This window comes from Sinohyriopsis cumingii, chromosome 10 (assembly GCF_028554795.1).
Source record: "Sinohyriopsis cumingii isolate HCF-2022 chromosome 10, ASM2855479v2, whole genome shotgun sequence".
Taxonomy (NCBI): Eukaryota; Metazoa; Mollusca; class Bivalvia; order Unionida; family Unionidae; genus Sinohyriopsis; species Sinohyriopsis cumingii.
Genome location: NC_142970.1, coordinates 110,169,412 through 110,189,769, shown reverse-complemented (window position 1 = coordinate 110,189,769; position 20,358 = coordinate 110,169,412). Strand labels below are relative to the sequence as shown.

The 20,358-nt window shown below is 36.3% G+C and overlaps 1 protein-coding gene across 2 annotated transcripts in view; it reads right to left on the bottom strand.

The window, feature by feature from the left end:
• The window catches only part of LOC149791014 (uncharacterized), a 71,442-nt gene that overhangs the window by 19,708 nt on the left and 31,376 nt on the right, over window positions 1–20,358 (bottom strand). For both annotated transcript variants that reach the window (XM_089972886.1, XM_089972888.1), the window contains exons 6-9: window positions 17,831–17,998; window positions 8,758–9,674; window positions 3,642–3,953; window positions 1,823–1,921 (exon numbers count right to left, since the gene is read on the bottom strand). In XM_089972886.1, coding sequence (XP_089829012.1) covers window positions 1,823–1,921; window positions 3,642–3,953; window positions 8,758–9,674; window positions 17,831–17,998 — 1,496 coding nt within the window. The remainder of the gene's footprint in view (window positions 1–1,822; window positions 1,922–3,641; window positions 3,954–8,757; window positions 9,675–17,830; window positions 17,999–20,358) is intronic.

Genomic DNA, 20,358 nt, shown 5'->3' with positions numbered 1-20,358 from the left:
TAGCTCTTCAAATAACTATCTGGGTTTGGGGTTGTAACAGATATCAATGTGCACACAACTTTATCTACCCTCAGGGCAATATGGAACTATCTAGAGTTGAATAAAATTTAAGATTAAATAATCCAATACATGCATTGTTTTGGGATAGAGAAATCCCTTCTGAGAGACAAATTTTTAGGCAAGAATTGGGCTTTGCCCATTTTCCCATCCCAAAACAATGAATTGTATGGATTATTGTTTTCCTTTCTAATGAGGATAGAGTTTTGAAAGAAATGAGTATACAAGATTGCCTACAACAACAAAACCTTTGTTGCTACAGAGAGCAAGAAATATTAATTTTCAACAAAAAAATGTTTCAAGAAAATGTTCAAAATTACAATTCTATATTCATTCCACCATAAGCACAATGATGCTATTTTTAGTGTAAGTCACTACATCATATGGGATAAGTATGTATTGTCTTTAATGTTTGAGCGATGACTATAGATTGCAAATGGTTGTTTATGTGGGTTTGAGTTCTAGATTATGACCTCAAGGGTTCTATTACAAAAAAGAACATGTTTACGATTTGAGATAATATTCTGTTTGGATGAATGAGTATGGCAACATATGTCACAGAGGGATGTATATTAAAATATGTCACGTGAGGTATTGCAACAGGTCAAGTAGGAAAATATAGTGACGGAGCTGCAGGGGTATATAAATGCAAATCATTCATATTTTTACTGTTCCTGTTTTAAAATCAGGGCAGATGTATCTAGTGTTGTTAAGATGTAATTTGAAAGCAATAATTTGTTTGGATTATTCATCTGAATTACAAAGTGCTCATTGGCTTTGTGATAAAATATTATTATGGAATTATTGTGTATTCATTCACAGGAGCTTTGGACAATGCCATTATGAAACATCAGGACTATTGACACTTTGGCATATTCAAGGATATCAGTACATCAGCACACTCAAGACCTGGAATTCATTCATAACACTATTCTTTTGAACTTGTGAATGAACCATTTAGAATTGTTGAGGATTAAATTCACAAGACTGTAAGTTCCTCTTAAATTTTTATTTAATAACTTAGAGCAGTGCTGTCCAACCTTTTTGACACCATGGGCCACTGAAAAATGTTTTTCTTAAAGCCAAGGGCCACAGCAGAAAACTGAAAAGCAATGACTACATAGCTGCTCGAGCTCTATTGGACCATTTAAAATCAGCCCGTGGGCCGTGGGTTGGACAGCAATGACTTAGAGAACTATTGTTTTTAAGTTTTGCTTCTTTCTGTTACTTTAAGACCATAGTCATAATAAGTGTAAGATAGAAAAATTCCACCCAAAGGCTAAAAGTCTCCATCTGACTCATTGCCCAGTGCCTGAGCTAAAATTGTAGAATTCTCCTATGAAGCACCATTGCAAACTAATGGATTTTTATATCTGGCAACAAAGCATAGGTTACAAATAAAAATGGAATCTCACTGTTACAGATATAAAAATGATAAAATATACAGTTAGAAATTTGTTCATATTTCAAAAAAGCATTTCTTGCACCCTTGGAAATATGGTCAAGATGCTAATGAACACATACATTAATGCAACAGAAAAATAGTAGTTAATCCCACTGTCATGTACAAGATAACATCAGACAAACAAGAGAATGGCAAATTACAAATCAAACCATACTTTGCATCATGATGACGGTGATATTCTCTCCATTTCTGTTCACTATGATCATACACAGGTCTAGGAAAAATTTCCATTTGGTAGGTGAGAAAATTATGGTCCTACAGCACATGAACAAATTGTTGTATGTGCACAAAACATCTAACCTGGAATCCTAGGGAAGGGAAGATGGGCTGGCAGGATTGGAGTTTGGAAAGTTCCCTCAGGTCCCTGCTTCTCTACTTGGAAAGCTCCTTGAGGAAATGCTGGAATGGACAAGAGTACCACAAACTGTACATGACACACCTGTCTGATTAACTTTTCCACTTCTAATGACCTTGACCTTAGAGCTATGGCACTGGGCCTTGACAACTGTATGACAAGGTGTGAACCTTGGCAAAGTTTCATCATACTACTTATGGAGATTGCAAGGTGACAATCTGAATGATGGCATGCATTATTCCTTGTTGTCATGGAGATTGCAAGGTGACAATCTGGATGATGACATGCATTATTCCTTGTTGTCATGGAGATTGCAAGGTGACAAACTGGATGATGACATGCATTATTCCTTGTTGTCATGGAGATAGCAAGGTGACAAACTGGAAGATGGCATGCATTATTCCCTGTTGTGACCTTGATGCAGAAGGCTATGAATGAATATGCAAAGCACTAATAACATTTTACATTATATCTATTATTACTGGTGTCTTGCATTCTGCCATCACATGTACTTCAGTCATTGTGTTAATTTTCATTCATCCCATATTGACCACTTTACTAACAGATTATCTGATATGTATTAACCTGGCTTCACTTCCTTCATTTCTTAAATTTTGCCTAGTCATCCAATTATCTTCTCGGGTGTTGCAAACTGCAATATGGTCTGCCTATTTCAAACATACCTTTATACAGTAACATGATAAGAGGCTTTTAACTGAATTTACTCCAAAAAACTAAGATTCGTCAAGGACCTTTTGTAACAGCAAGGATCAAATAGGTCCATTTTATTTTACTTCTACATTGTGGATGCTACAGATGCAAAGAAAAAATATCACACACAGCACAAAACTCATTGATTAAGGTGCAGTATAGCTGCAACCAATGACTGTTGTCCACTCATAAGTTGATATTAAAGTTAACAATGAATCCAAAGCAACCCGAAATACTGCCAAAATTCAGAGAAAATATGCCAGCACTGTACGATGGGCTTACTGGCTACTACCTATTTATGTCAGACAAATGTGCATCAACTAAAATGTTCTAATGCTGAGGACACAACTGACCTCTGTAAACATGATACTCTGTATGAGTGCTCGCTACTGCAGTGGAATGGAAACAGATTTATGCTCCAATACAATCTATATATTTTTTGCTAATATAAATAACTACAGTGATACTTTAGATCACTCTCAGAATTTTATATAGAATATTGAAAAAGCACCACTTTTGTGGGAGCTTTTTAAATCTTAATTCCATGAAAAGCAGACAAAATTTGGAATTTTTCCAGCCCTTTGAGAATGATTCTTTGCTAATTTTACTGATATAAGAGTGTAAATACCATAACCTGATCAAAACAATTTCACAAATATAACTTTGTGCTAAAGATAAGATCACAATTTAATGCAACCCTGTACTGTGTTTTAAATGATAAAGCACAACCCATCACACAATGTATTCATCATGACACATCACACATTGTATTCATCATGATACATCACACACTGTATTCATCATGATACATCACATATTGCATTCATCATGATACATCACACTGTATTCATCATGATACATCACACACTGTATTCATCATGATACATCACATATTGCATTCATCATGATACATCACACATTGTATTCATCATGATACATCATACATTGTATTCATCATGATACATCACACATTGTATTCATCATGATAGATCACATATTGTATTCATCATGATAGATCACACAGCTGTATTCATTTTTGCCAGCCTACTATACCTGGATTGAAGAAAGGTGAGGCTCCACCATCTGGGATCATGGGCATCTGTTGCTGCTGTTCCTGGTAGCCAACTTCTGGACCTGGCCGCTGTCGTTGAGATGAGTAACGTTTTGATCGCCCCTGCTGCAGCACATCTTGCTTCTCTAATTTCACATTCACTGGGCCTTGTTGTTTTTGTTGCTGTTGCTGCTGCTGTTGTTGCTGCTGCTGTTGTTGCTGCTGCTGCTGCTGTTGTTGTTGCTGTTGTAGTTTTCTGCGTTCAGACTGCTGTTGAAGCCGTGGTGGGAGTGTAGGCTGATGTTTAATCGGGACTGATAAGAAAAAATGCAAATGAGCTATCAAGGGTATATTGCATATAACTGTTTTTGTTTACCAGAGCATTAGGTGCTACTATTTTCATTTGTCCCTTTAAAATGTTGTGTCCCCCTAAAAAAATGTAAAGGGTCGGGGACACGGTGTTGCTGCCCCTGGAAACCTAGGTGCAAAGAGTTCAATCAATTATTACATATCTCACACACACATTTATCTGCATACAAGTTACAGATCGAGACTAGTTAGTTATACATGTAAATTGTATACATGCTTACCAATGAAATAACTGCTGTCAATGATCATTAATGAAGGATAAACTCATGCATAACACATATCAATATATATTAATGTTAAGAAAAAGCAGCATGAGATGGATAAGCAATATACAATTAAGACTTCTTCTAATTAATACATCTACTGTGAAATGATGAAATACTAGATCATACATTCTCTATGTTACATTCTGCAAGTGGTCAGTGGGCTTGCTACAGGTGATATATTAGCCATAAATAGAACACACAGAAGTGGGTTGCTGGTGCAAAAACATCGAGAACCATTATACTTGTTGATTCTTTGATTTTTGTTGGGACCTTACTCCACATAATGGCCCACTGAGTAATAAAATCTATTTTGAATCTTCCTTCTCTAATTCTGAAATCTAAAGACCAAGAAAGTCACTGATCTAAACATTTGGAGCTTTGCTGGATTCTACATATTAAGTATTTCTAAGTAAACCTGGACAGTGTTAGCAAAATGTTCTACATCATTTTGTATTTCTGAGGGTGAAGTCATTCTTCATGTTAGGATTCTGAATGCACAGATTGCCTCTTTAATGTGTCCAGTTTGCCCATCTAGTATTATTTTTACAAGCAACCAAACACTGTTCTCATTAACAGCCAAAATGGATAGCAGATTGGCATCATTTATGCAAACCTGAATGCTTTCTCTTAAATTCTGTACAACACTTTTTGAGAAGAAATAATTAGCAAGTTTTTCTATTATTAGTAATAGTTGCTATATTTGACTGCTGATCAGCATCTTTGGTAGGAATCTGGAAGTCCTTAATGCCATTGCTTTGGCAGGAATCTGGAAGTCCTTAATGCCATTGCTTTCTTGTCAAACTTTGTCAGATCATGTTCAATGATTCTTAAAAAGAAGCCATTAAAGATATTTTGTCAAATTTAAGGAAGTCTGTGATAAAACAAAAACATCAGTATCCAATCGATAAACTCGATTTTTAAAATCTTTGTTTTCTTGTGTGCTTTAGTGAAAAACTTGATTTATACTGGACCTTCTCAATGTCAAGTCTCTCACTAAATGTGGTCTGGAATCCTTTCTACATAACCCAGTCAAAATGAAGCATTTGTGACATAATGAGACATGATCTGAAAGGGTTAATGGACATGGGAAACATTATATACATATACATCCTCCACAGACATGTCAAGAACATAAACAAAAACAGCTCAGAAGTACTCTCAGTGGAGAAGACAATGAGATTTATTTGCCTGCTTCACACTTATTTCATTAACAGAGATTTTGAAAGCCCACTGTTGTGAGTCTATTTCCCACCATGAGTCATACTCAAAATTGGCATGTGATATCCAATAAACATAATTGTGTCCCTTCCAGATTTTATTCAGAAGAATCGGAATATTTCTTTTATTTTTCCTGTGTTGATTATTAACACTTTTCAAGAGGCTTATTTTCCCTTTCATCTTAAACATGCATCACTTGCTGGACGCCATTTAAAAAAAAATTCTATGATCAGCAGTTTGATCATGCAGATGCTTCGCATGAATAAATAGGTGCAGTTTAAAACATCTGATGTGCTGCTGTAAAGTTAGTCTGGTTCCCTGACCAATTTCACTACTTCTAATATGAAACCTGGATCCAAATCAAACATGGATGAACAAATTTTCCAGATTTTTCGGCAATGATTATTTTTCCATAGTTTTTGCTTTTATGCAGTAAGTCCGTATTTTAAGGGTAATTTCTGTAAGACTTAAAGCAAAATTGTAAGAGTTGGCTGGTCTGTAATCTGATAACCAACACAAGTTAAGTGTCATGACCTATATAACTAGTAATGATACTTACTGAAATCTTCTTACCAATCAAATTTTACAGGTGAAACCAACAAAGCTAATAGATTGTGCTAACTTACAGGTTCTAAAGCCATGAAGGGTCATGTGGGAAGACTTCCACCTACTGTGCTTCCACTTCCCGAATGAGTCTGATTAACGTGTAGACGCAAGTAATGGAAACATGGGTAAAATTTGGCCTGAATTTAATAATTGTGTCATCACCAGATCATGATGATGTATCTGTTCAAAGGCAGTAGATCCCAAAATATCAAAATTCTGCTCTCCCATTTCTTCTTTAGTAACTGTAGATGACAGTATAAATGTCATACTTTAGATGAAGGGCGGACTCCTGCAATGTCCCCCACAAGATCAATAAGAGATGTTGACTTAGGATGGATTCATAAAATATTTGTTATCTTTGCAAGATTGCTTTCTTCTGTCTTTTCCTTTGGCTGCTTTCTGTAAAACTGCTGTCCAGACTTCTTCTGACCATATAGCACACATATTACAGGGAACAGATGAAGCCCATTTGGTAAACAAGACTTATATGTGCCTTAAAGTTCTTGTATTTAATGCACTTAGTCAATATGTTTAACTGAAATGACATAAGAGGAAAAGAGGGAAAAAAACAGCATAAATTAACAATTCTGAACTTTAAGAAGTTGCTAATACAACATTTGTTATGGAGTAAGCAAAAGTTAGGCAGTATTGCATTAAGCTGTGAATGAAAACATACATTCAATGACAGCGCACTGTACACGTCAAAAAGGATTAAGTCTGAGAATATGACAAATTCACCAAAAGTTGAAAACAAATGTAAAAAGATGTATTCAACTTGTAGAGGAATGATTAATAAATCCAAATTTTTACACTGATGATGGCATGGAAGCTTGGATGGTATCACATAAGAAGTTGAAAGTAAGAAAGTGAACCTTAAAAACTGGTGAAGGAAAGGGGAGATAATGAACGAGAGTTATTGCCCTTTATCTACATGAGCCATAAAAGATGACTTCTTGTCTTTTTAGTAGGGCTGGATTCAGGAGGTAACAGGTTTATATCCTAATTTTAACATCATGCAGGAACATATCTGAAGGAGACATAGCAAGGATGGACAGCAGATTCTTGACATCCTGAAAGATTTCAACAGAATCAGTTGCTGGATGTCAACAAACATGCCCCTCCACTGAACTGGTGTTGTCTCCTCTTGCAAAACTTAGAGCCAAGCTCATTGTTCTAAAGAGTGATGAATGCAAGATAAAAGAAAATTCAATTACATTATAAAAGACAACTTGGAAACAAAGTAAAAGGAGAATTAACTTCACAACTCTCAGCTGATCAAGACATTACCTGACTGCAGATTCAACCTCATGTCATTTCTTTCATACGAAATACAGAAACATTTGAATCTGTCAAAGTGCATATGATCCAGTGTTTTTATCTACCCATGCATCATGTGTCAAATACGCAAGCCTTTCCGACTTACTGCACAAAAATTGTCGCCGGTATGTAAATTGATGCAACTCAATGTTGTTTCTCCGATATTACAAAACAAAGGTTCGGTCTAATTACTATAATGGCTAGGTCAAAGATGTCCCAAACAGAAAACATGCACACCGGTGTCTAACGTTAATGTTATCATAAGACACAGGGTTATAACAGAGTGTAGAGCCTGGAGTTGACCTTATGTGACCTGTAACTGCCAGATCATTTGTAGAAACAGGATGTTAGAACCATATAATACCACACCGAAGAAAGAGTAAAATAATAAACAAGAAACTATTATTTTATCTGCACCCTTGTCACACAATTTCCTTTCGTTCAATTGTATGCCTTGCATTGTTCCTAATCCGAGTTGTGTAGTCACGTGACTAGGAATGCAAATGGCCAGATCCAGATCAAATTTCAGCAACCATGTACTTTCGTCTCGTTTGTCAGTGAATTAAATACATAATGAATGCTATGATCGCAACTTCTGAGAAAATAAATCATATTCCTACTGATTTCATGCAGGTATATCTCGATGAAAGGTCGTTCAAGTTTGCTGGGCCTTCTAGTAAGCGGCTACCCCATGTCCATACCAAATGGTGTCAGCAAATTCCAACTTTCTGACAGAGAATGGACTCTGATCCTACACCCCAACATAAATGTCCAAACATCAAAAAAGGGGTGGCAAGGGTCAGAGGAAACTCAAACTACGTAGCTCCAAGATACATTCAGCATCTGACTGAAAATGGTATCAATGGCAAAAAAAATTAAAATAGATCTGAAACAAACAGTGTATAATTGTATCTGCAGTAATTCTTGATTAAATAAAGGTTAATGATTTTAGTTTGAATTTGCTGAATAAACGTTATATACCTTGATCTACATATTAGTGATAGTCTTTCCAAGCTGTCCATCTATTGGCTTTTCTTACACTGGAAGCTGGAGAATATGGTAGACTTTTGTGAAAACAAAAATGATAGATGAAAACACAACACAATTCATCTATGAACTTATTTAATCTCTTTCAAATTTATCCCATAGCATCTGTTGGAATGGCCATGAACAGCTAAGCCAACTCAAATCTCACTTGGCCAGAGGGAGCCAAAATCATTAGCAAAATCACGAATATGCATATTACCTATAAGCAGACTACAAAAATAACAAAACAAGCAAACTTACCGACTTACTGTATTCACACGGCTTTAAGGATGCTGAAACATAGCATAAGACTTACCATGTGACTGTTTAGCTTCTTTGGTTGGCATGTCGTCCTCAATGTTTAGATGAGAAAATCCCTCAACCACAGCATTTTTAACTTCCTCCATAGCTCGAGTTTGTCCCACAAAACGTCTTCTATCTTTTGAATAAGACTTTTTGTCACTCGTGACAGGAGCATTCACCTTTTGCGAATTTCCTGACATTGTTTTATTGTCATCAAGGCTTCTAGAAACAACCATGACCTCTCTCTCTGGTGTCTTTTTCTGGTATGCTTTTTTTTCTACTTTTGCTGTTGTAACATTTTCAACATTTTTGGGGGGCAACGAGTTTTTGAATCTGGGTGACGGAGATGTCCTTTCAAATCTATCATTTGGTCTAAATTTTGACTCCAAAGAACCACTTCTATTGTCTGAATTTGCATACTGGTGACCAGAATTGGACATTTCACTATAACGATTCTGTTTTCTTCCCTGATATTCATTATTTCGTTGCCGACTACCACCTTGTGTGTGCCGCTGCAGCCCAGAGTAGTCACGACGATTGCCCTTTTGATTATACTCCTCACTAAGATGATCTTGAATATCACCTTTATTATTGGCATAGTCTTGGTTATTGGCATAGGTTCGATTATTACTTCCATTACTATGACTTTGTTTATTATCACCATTACTGCTTGGAAAATTGTATTCCTCTTGATTCTGATCACTTTGTCTATAATTATCATCAAATTCATTTTTCTGTGCATAATCTGATTGTCTTGATTTACCTGCCTCCTCTGACTGGTATTCAGTTTTAATAAACGGCCTTTCCACATCCTTAAATGGCCCAGAACGGTAACGATTACGGCGCTCATTATTATCGTCCCTCCTTGGAGGTCGATCCTCATCCTGAATAAATTCTCCAAACTTTGCCCTTCGTTGTGATGGGGGATATCTGCAAAAACAGGTGAATGCAAACAATAAAACTGACCAGCATTACACTCATCATACATAGATCATTTTTTATCACTGGATTTGAAAATATATGTACTTAACTTGAGCTTGTAATAAATACCATCAAAATGCATCATACATTTCAAAATCATTAATAACTCGACTCATTTATCAGGCAATATATTTTTCAATGGAAACAAACCACAGTTACTCTAAATGCAAATCATCCAACTTATAATAAACCGCCTCTTGACACCCTCCAAAAAAATCTTTCTACCCAATGCACAATGACCTGCGGGTCATAAAAACATCTACAACCATAACATGTGTGAAACTAGAAATGTCATATTGGAACATGGATGCCTACCACAGTACATAAAAACTGATGGAACAATCAAACTCAATCAGATATGATGGATAGTGATGGTATCATGATATACCATACCACTGACATCATGGGAGATTAAAACAAATTGAACATGTCACTAATTTCAACTTCCAAACATTTGACCCTCTCTCCTAGTGCCCCCATGGGATAAAGCCCAAAATAATACTCCTTTTGTACATAACAGTGTTTCAGTCTGTTTTGACTAAAATGGAACCAGATTTATTCTGGTTAATAATAAAGGCAATTTTGAACTTTAATCTTTGGTTTCAAGGAAACAAGGTTTTCATATTACTGAACAAAACAAATGCCACGTCAAAGAAACCAATTTTTTTAGTAAAATATGTTTCTGCAAGAATATTTACCAAATCAGATTACCTTGTAACCAAAACCTCACCTCACAAATCCAGTCCTCCCAAGCTAAAATGTAAGCTATGACAGAGTGACTCCACTAAAATACAGGGACTAGCACCAAATCCCATCTATACTTCAGTTATTACTGGAGCAGACTGTACACTCAGTCAGTAGGATGTGACTGTAGGGAGGTTGAGAGGGAACATGTATTTTGATTGAGTATGTATTAATGAAGAAGCCTGTTTACTTCAAAGCTCGGTTTTTTTTCTTCATAGTAAAGTAGAAGAATTAAGAGGTGGAGGGCACAACATCCCCTTACCCCAGTGGCCACCTCTGATTCCCTAAGCCAGCTTCTGTTTAAAATAACCCTGCTAGAGTTGTGACTCTAAATGCCTTGATGCAGGTATTAGGAAAAAGGTTTCTTCTCACAGTAGAAGTTGCAATAAGATCCCACTAAGAAGCAGCTAAATGACATTGGAAGGTAGATTTTTTGCACTGAAGCTAAATGACATTGGAAGGTAGACTTTTTGCACTGAAGCTAAATGACATTGGAAGGTAGACTTTTTGCACTGAAGCTAAATAACATTGGAAGGTAGACTTTTTGCACTGAAGCTAAATGTCCCACAAGAATTACTGAGCCTTTAGGGATGAATGATCTTTGAAGTAAACGCTAGAGAAAGTCCTCTCTAAGAGCCATCCCATGTTGTATAATAATGGCTAGGAATCAACTGTGCTTGAAGGCAATGCTGATGGTAACTGCTCTAACCTCATGAACTGAATTGCATAACTTCATTTGATATTGGGTAAATTCTCTGCATGCAGAGTGAATATGAGACCTCACCCAGGCTGATATAGTCAAGATTTCAACCTTTCCCTCCTTCAAAACTTAAAACAGACAAAAGTTCCCTCTCTGCTCGGTTTACTTTAGGTACCACTTCAAAGCCTACATACGTTCCTGAAGTGAAGGGTATAAAATGGAAAGAGATTTTGCCATAAAAGACTAGCTGCCCATACGCAGAAGCCTGTCCTTAGTAAAGATGGCAGGACATCATGAGTAAAGCTGTCAACATGTCAGAAAACTTCTACCAGGTACCTGTCAATCCTAATAATCAGTTACCCGGGTACCCAATCAAAGGGAAGTTGTATTACATGTATACAAACCTGAAGTTAGGTCCACATTTTTTTTGTGATTCATGGTATCACTATCTAATATCATCTGGTAAAAAGTCCAAAAATTCATCCTCATTAATCAAGTTCTGGGAATCTCCATTAGAGTGTAGTAAATTATTGTAGTCTAGTCATGATAAATATCATCTGACTCCCTTTCCTTGGTTTAAATGTCATATGTGGATGCTTATTTAGAGACTGAGCTCCAACATTTTAAGATTGTCAACTTAAAAAAAAAGTGAGTGCTGCCTTCAGCACTGGCAGAAAACTTGTACAAGTTTGTATTGCTCATTCCATTACCTGGGTTATTATCTATGGGCAGATACCATCATACCCAGATACCCGCAAGTATATTTAATCATGAGTGAAATCAAACTACAGATAGTTTGGGTCAGCCAACAAGGCTTCCATTTAGACAAGTAGGATCAGGTCATTTACAGGAGAAGAACCAAAGATGGAACATTATGGTTGATTCTATTTTGGGCACAGGGTCAAAGCTTTCCATCATAACAGATCAAAGTTCACCACTGGTCTGAGAGCTCTCTCTCCTGTATCCCACCTTCCATGGTGACACAAATTATCTAGCAAGGTAACATCCACTGTAAGTAAAATGATGTTCTCCCATTCACAAAGATAACTGGATAGCTGAACTGTTTGTTCAAATGGGAAAGACATGGTCATAATTGAAACAACAGTATTCTTTGTAATGGTATCATGAACAGGCAACCCAGAAAAACCTGACACCATAATGAGGAGACAAAACAAGCAAAGACATTATTCGTCTGAGATGCCATTCTGTGTAAGAATTAAAGTCATCATTGAAGTGATTTTCAAAGCACATTCCTGTTGGAGGCAGAATCTGATCGGATGCATTCTAAACTCCATAAGGTTAGTCCTTGCTGACATGAAATCCGTGGCTGAGTCAGAGTTAAATAAGGGAATTCAGGTCCTGATTTAAACTATTGTTCATTTGGTGTTTCTGTAGCATGTTGTCAAGGCATATGGATGTAAAGGAAGATGAAGACGGACCTGAAGCGAGACACTGCTCTGTCCATGTTTTCTGACATGACCAAGGGAAAAATGTTGAGATCTGAATGGCGTGTCTTGAACTCGTATATTGCAAAATCACAGCAACCGAACAACTGTTGTGTGTCAGTGAAGAGTTTCTGGTCCATCCTTACTGACAATGTTTTCAACATGCCCAGACCTGCTAATTTTCTGTTAATGGCTGGAAATTCTGTGTGAAACACTGTCATTTATGCCTTACAAAACTGGATGGCAGTCAGTGATGTGAAAAGATCTACTGACACTTGGATCTTTCTAAACAACAGCAAGTCAGCCACTTGATGAGGCTGTGATAACTGTTGCTGGTTGGTTTTCTTGACAAAGATCAACTAATGCTGAGACTCTGAATAAAGCTATTGATGGAGCAGGAGGACTTGGACAAACTTACAAAGGTAACAAGTACAGTACCTATTTAAACGGTGCCTGGAAGGAAGAATCTTCTATTGTCATCATTAGGTCAATTGATGACTATGGATAAGGTTCATGTGATTAACTGTCTTTTGAAGATTGAGGTCATGCAGATGTCTCCTGTGAAGCTTACACTGTGCTGGAGAAGCTTGCAGAAGAGTAATGACTATGACAAGGTGATCATCCATAGCCCTTGTATGGTTATGGGCATTACAGAACTTAAACACCTCCATAACCAGAACCATTAAAGTTCGTTTTGATGGGATGTCCTAGGCATGTTGATCATTGATGGCATGGGAATGAGATGGAACTGTCGAGGTATCAGGCCTGCCTGACCCCACCAATGGTATGGAATAGTTCATGGAACTTGGATGAGTTGACTCCATCATATCAGATACATAATCGTAGAGCAACCTGCGTGCATTGTAGCACTACAATGGCTGGGCTGATTCCTATGAGTACAATAGTTCTGGTGTCAGGATGGAATACAAAATTTTGATCAAAATAATCATTAAATATTACAGGCAACATCGGAATACCATGCATTCTAGACATATATTATAATTATTGTCCACCAATTTCAGGTATTTGCATGAACTGTGCATCATCCTGTTAACTGTGTAGACAGCTGTAATGATAGGGAGCCAAATGATAACTATACAGATGAAGCCAGTCAAGCATCACTTTCTAAACAAAGTAGATGCTACTTGGCTTTTACAGACTGCTCCCGTGGCTCAGTGGTTAAAGCATCCTCCTTAGATGCAAGAGGTCGCGGGTTCGATCCCTGGCCAAGTCTAACCAAAGACTTACAAAAATGGTACTAACAGCTGCCTCGTGTGGCGCTCAGCATTAGCCTGGTCAGCCTGGTGTCAGGATAATGTGACCAAGTGGGACATCATGCTACATGTCTGTAGCATGATGCCCTAGTGCTAGTCATCACTATAAACTGCCACACTGCAGACATCGTAGCAATATGACTGAATTTTTTTTAAAGCTATGTTAAAAATCCAAATCACATACACACACACTTGACTATAACACTGTCCACAGAAACTTACCTGCAAACAGAGCGAGCAAAATTAATATCATATACAGGTAAATCCAGTCAAGCATTTCTTTATAACACTAATGGGCTTTTACCAAGTCTGTAAACATTGACAACACAAGGGATAGCTTATACAGGTGAAGTCAGTGGAATACAACCTTACTTGAAGTGACAATAATGAATGATCTATTTGTTTTCTATAGCAAAAAATACTTGTACAACCTAGTAATCAGTAACTTAAACAATCATAGACCAAAGAATACAAAAGATCAAGTACACATTATTAAATGCATGTACTTGCAAACAAGTCAGGTACCAAAAAAAAGGTGGTCACACTTACAAAGTACAACAAAGCGCAATTCTAATAAAAATAGAATGATGGTATGCTTCTCTTGAATGAGAAATGCCTCCAACTTGCTACACTCCAATACAGGTGTGACAAGTACTTCTTGATATCAGTTTTTAGCAAGGTTTCTAAATAGTGAACAATCTAGCATGAGTGGAAGTGGCCAATAAGGCATAGATCTGTGCCAATCCCTATGTCTACAGGGGAGAACACTCTACCTGACACCTACCGATGTGGGCATTCATCTTTTAAGCATTCATCCGGGTTGCAGAAATTTTGTCAAAATCAAGTTGTCCTTAGACTAGTAAATTAAATTGTTTACTTGTCCATATTAAAAAGCCACATGTCCATAATTTTGGTGTATTAACTAGGCCTGTACCAAATATTCGCGTCGTATTCATTTTGGTGTATTAACTAGGCTTGTACCAAATATTCACTTCGTATTCATTTTGGTGTATTAACCAGGCCTGTACCAAATATTCGCATCGTATTCATTTTGGTGTATTAACTAGGCCTGTACCAAATATTCGCTTCATATTTATTTTGGTGTATTAACCAGGCCTGTACCAAATATTCCCTTCGTATTCATTTCGGTGTATTAACCAGGCCTGTACCAAATATTCGCATCGTATTCATTTTGATGTATTAACCAGGCTTGAACCAAATATTCGCTTCATATTTATTTTGGTGTATTAACCAGGCCTGTACCAAATATTCACTTCGTATTCATTTTGGTGTATTAACCAGGCTTGTACCAAATATTCGCTTCATATTTATTTTCGTGTATTAACTAAGACTGTACCAAATATTTTTGCATCGTATTCATTTTGGTGTATTAACCAGGCCTGTACCAAATATTCGCTTCATATTTATTTTCGTGTATTAACTAAGACTGTACCAAATATTTTTGCATCGTATTCATTTTGGTGTATTAACTAGGCTTGTACCAAATATTCGCTTCATATTCATTTTGGTATATTAACCAGGCCTGTACCAAATATTCCCTTCGTATTCATTTTGGTGTATTAACCAGGCCTGTACCAAATATTCACTTCGTATTCATTTTGGTGTATTAACTAGGCCTGTACCAAATATTCACTTCGTATTCATTTTGGTGTATTAACTAGGCCTGTACCAAATATTCACTTCGTATTCATTTTGGTGTATTAACTAGGCTTGTACCAAATATTCGCTTCATATTCATTTTGGTGTATTAACCAGGCCTGTACCAAATATTCCCTTCGAATTCATTTTGGTGTATTAACCAGGCCTGTACCAAATATTCGCGTCGTATTCATTTTGGTGTATTAACTAGGCCTGTACCAAATATTCACTTCGTATTCATTTTGGTGTATTAACTAGGCCTGTACCAAATATTCCCTTCGTATTCATTCTGGTGTATTAACCAGGCCTGTACCAAATATTCCCTTCGTATTCATTTTGGTGTATTAACCAGGCCTGTACCAAATATTCACTTCGTATTCATTTTGGTGTATTAACCAGGCCTGTACCAAATATTCACTTCGTATTCATTTTGGTGTATTAACTAGGCCTGTACCAAATATTTGCTTCATATTCATTTTGGTGTATTAACTAGGACTGTACCAAATATTCGCTTCGTATTCATTTTGGTGTATTAACTAGGACTGTACCAAATATTCGCTTCGTATTTATTTTGGGCCCTGAATTGTTTATTAAATGAGGTATTTTTATTTGGTTCAATAGAATGCTGCTGCCGAATATGAATAGTACAATTAGGTCAACCTTCGTCAATAGCAGACTCACTGTAATCAGCTTGTTTTGGGAAACATAATGTATCCTTCAGCAGCAATGGATTGCATTTGAAAATTTTAATCTTGCTGTTCATTAGTTAACATATTAAGCATTATCAAATGTTTTAACTGTAGCACTAATATTTTTCTAATACCTTAGTTACTTTGAACCTTCATGTGTTTGCTATTAGTTGCTTTATAATTAATTAGAATGTCGTTAGGCCTGCTGAAAAGATGGATTTTACTTTGGAGCATTCAGCCATTATTTGTATTCATATTCCACCAAATAGTTTTGGCTCTGTGTTCGCGTTAAGACCACTATTCAGCACAGCCCTAGCATTAACAGTGTGTCTTTCCTTCTGATAACCTATCCTGCAAACAATCCAATGCTTTTGTCTGCACTTGAGGGGTATCTCTTGACATGAGTCTGACGTTCTATCAATAAAGAATGACAAAATCTGTAACATGAAATAACTTTATCTGTACTATACTTACTATTAAAATACAGATAATGTTATTTTTTGTATTCAAGTACAGATAAGGTTATTTTGCATTGTCACCAATTCTATTGTATTTTATTCATTAAACGTCAGACTCGGGTGCTCTTACATCTATTACAAGATGCAATATTATTCAATCTTCACTGGCCTAGAGCCAAAGAAACTCCTGCAGCCAAGAATCTTTTAACTTGTGTTTTCCTTTTTAACCGTATTCTCTATCATAGTCAAGTTTAGTTTTTGTTCACTTGACACTCAGATTCAGTCAAAGCTTTATAACAATCCATTCAGATGCATTTCTGGAAAAATTCATCACTGTCACACGTAAAGGTTTAAAGCAGCCCAGTGGCTGGTTCAAAATGACAGATCCTCGGGGAAGCCCCATCCTCCAACCAATGAAATTCATTCTGGTGTAACCATTAAAAGATATCGTCTAAACTGGTATTGTCTGCTTCCATTGGTATCAGTCATAATCAACAAATTTCAGAATATACTGCATAAAGATAAAATACACCCATATTGTACTCACTGGTATTAGTATGACTGGTGCTTGTGTAAAACAATGCTCAGACAAAATGGGAACTACTGCCATTTCAAGTTACAGGCCACAATTACTTGTCCACAGACAAGTAACCTTTCAAAAGTTCCTTGTCTGTAAAAACAAATTTTTGATTCAGACAATATGGAAAATGGATTTCTGCACCCCTGTTCATTGCAAAACGTTCAGCCTGTGCATGTTGTTACTGTCTGCTTCCATTTGTTGTGTACATAGAAGCTACATTTGGTTTCAGTCCTAATCAATCAATTTCAGAATACAATACATTAAGATACAAAGCACCTGTATGGTACTTGCTGGCATTAGTAGGAATGGTGCTTCTGTAAACATTGTTCATAAAGAACAGGAACTACTGCCCTTTCAAGTTACCGGCCACAATTACTTGTCCACAGACAAGTAACCTTTCAAAAGTGTAAGAACAAATTTCTGACTCAGACAATATGAACAATAGATTTCTGCACCTCTATTCACTGCAAAACGTTTAGCCTGTACATGCTTGATATGCAAAACATTCCTTAGATATAATAATTGGGAATAAGAATGAAGATGACTCAACCCTTACCTAGGCCGCCTGTTGAAATTTGGAAGGTTTTCAGGAGGTTTGTCATGGGACCTAATATCATAGCCATACATCGCAATCAATTCTTCTCGTGATTTTGGGGCCTGATCTTTCTCAGAATAACGGTCATGATGCCAGCGCCCTTCATCCTGCCATAGCTTTTTCTTGGGCCTGAAAAGAAGTATCAGTGGTTAGGGAGGCAATTCTGAATAAACTGATAGGTTGAACTGACTGTAAAAGATGCCAACAATTCAGAAATATGTCTGGGTTCCTCACATGACAATGTGTTTGTTTAAAATTAAGATAACACTTTGCCATTCAATTTTTTGGGGCATTTTTTGTCCCTTTAAGGCACAAATCATTTCATTATAGTTAATATACAGCCCTCTATAATATGTTTGGATAAATGTCCTTTATACTTGTCAATAGACAACTGATAACACTGAATCAAGTAGAAGCATAAGACTGGAACAAAGTAAAGGCTGCAACATTTACATATGCAAATGGACATTCACATGACTGACGGTGACGAAGGTACTACATGGTCCATTAGAATAATTATTTCCACATCTTTACTTAGCAAGGTTTTTCTATTGATTCTTTTTTAAGTATTATTGAATTTCACATCACAATTAAAAGAAAGAGTTGATTGTCCTGTACACTATCCCTAGCCACTGTTTGTGCCAGGTTTTGACAAATATGGGACCAAATGACACCATTTATTTGATAAAGTGGGCCAATAGTGTAATAAGAATGGTAAAACAAAAAAAATAAAATCTAATATCTTTTACACAGTATAATTGACATGCTATTTGTATAAAAACTTAAATAAATAACCATCTTTACTGTTGAATTGTCCTTTATGAAGCCCCCAACCATACTGTAAAAGCAGAAGATATGTCAAAGTCTGCAGCCTGAAGTCTCTCCCTCCAACATTAGAGTCATCACTCTATACAAAAATTTCAGCTCTGAAAGAGTTTCTTGATGGTGTGACAATATTCTTCCCCTTTTGTCTGCCATTGTGGAATCCAATTCTTTGTCGGAAGTTTCACTTTTTGTCTGGCTTTCATCTTGGTTTTTCTTGATTTACCAAACTATTAAAACATACTCATTTCAGCAATAACTGTTATTGCTTTCATGACTTTATCATGATACTGGGATAAAGAAATCTGTTACCTGTCATTACATAACCTCTTAGAAAAACTTCGCTGATTTATAAATGGCACTATACATCATGTGACTGGAAGAGCAAGGTTATAAGAATCTCTCAGATTACAATTTTTAAGCTTAAAATTTTATAATAAAATAGGAGTGACATAACTCCACCTCCAGATGTACAAGTGTGCTGAAACATGGCATTGAACAAGATGTACTGGCCACCAAGTGTAGCTATGTGCTGAAGCATGGCATTGAACAAGATCAAGTGTTCAACCATGTGTAGATCAGGGGAAAGGTTGCATTTAAAATCATTACAATTGCCATATTTACCATATATATTGGGACACAATAAAATAAAATAAAAAATCTGTCCCAGAACTTATGGTGAAACTTTTTTCACCTAAGTCATATGTCCCAAGACTTAAATAATAAAACAAATTTGTATTGCATTTGTGCCCCCTCCCACTGCATGTTGCAATAAAAGAGATAAACAAAACGCTTATTGGACAATAAAAAGAAACTAACCTTGTATTGTTATCATTTATTCTTTTTTTTCAACATGAGCATTAAAGAATAAAATATATCCATGAAATCCATATACGTAGTGTAGGCTTCAGTAACGCAGTGTGTTAACACTTATGTCCTATAGCACAGGACATGTTGTTCATTGACATGAACACTGAGAAACAAATCATGTTTGGTTGTGCTCAAAGGTTTGAATATATTATCTGACTGAAAACTGGAACCAACAAAACTAATTAATCAAAAATAAATCAACTGATATCTTGAAGACAACTGTCATTCATGCATGACACAGTGCTAGGTGCAAAATAATCAAGATTTAATTATATCCAGGTCTACCATATGACAGTATCTCACAAATAAAAATCATTATTTGAAAACATTCACTTGAGTGCAAGTGACAATCTTTTCAGCAGCATGGGTTACATTAAAGCCAGTGTATTATTTACCCGCAGACATCAATGCTCCTTTGAATTAATTATAACTAAAGATGCCAAGCACATAAAAGCCCAGATGGTGAAGAAACAACAATTGGCAGTGAGCAGTAAACTCCTTCTTTGAACTTACCGACAGGACATCAAAGACATAGGTTATTTTTATTACAAAGCAAGCCAACCTCGGAAGCCGACTTTGGATACTTGGAAGCCAGTTTTTCTTTTTTTTTAAAGAATATCAATACAAAGGTTATTTTATTGCAAAGCAATCTGACCTTGGAAGCCAACTTTGGATTCTTTTAAATGTGCCAATTTTTTTTTATTTTTATTTTTTAAATATACAAAGTCAGCCAAGCTTTAGAAGCTAATTTTGGTTCCTTTCCACCAGTATTCACGGAAATTTCAGACCAGCCAACT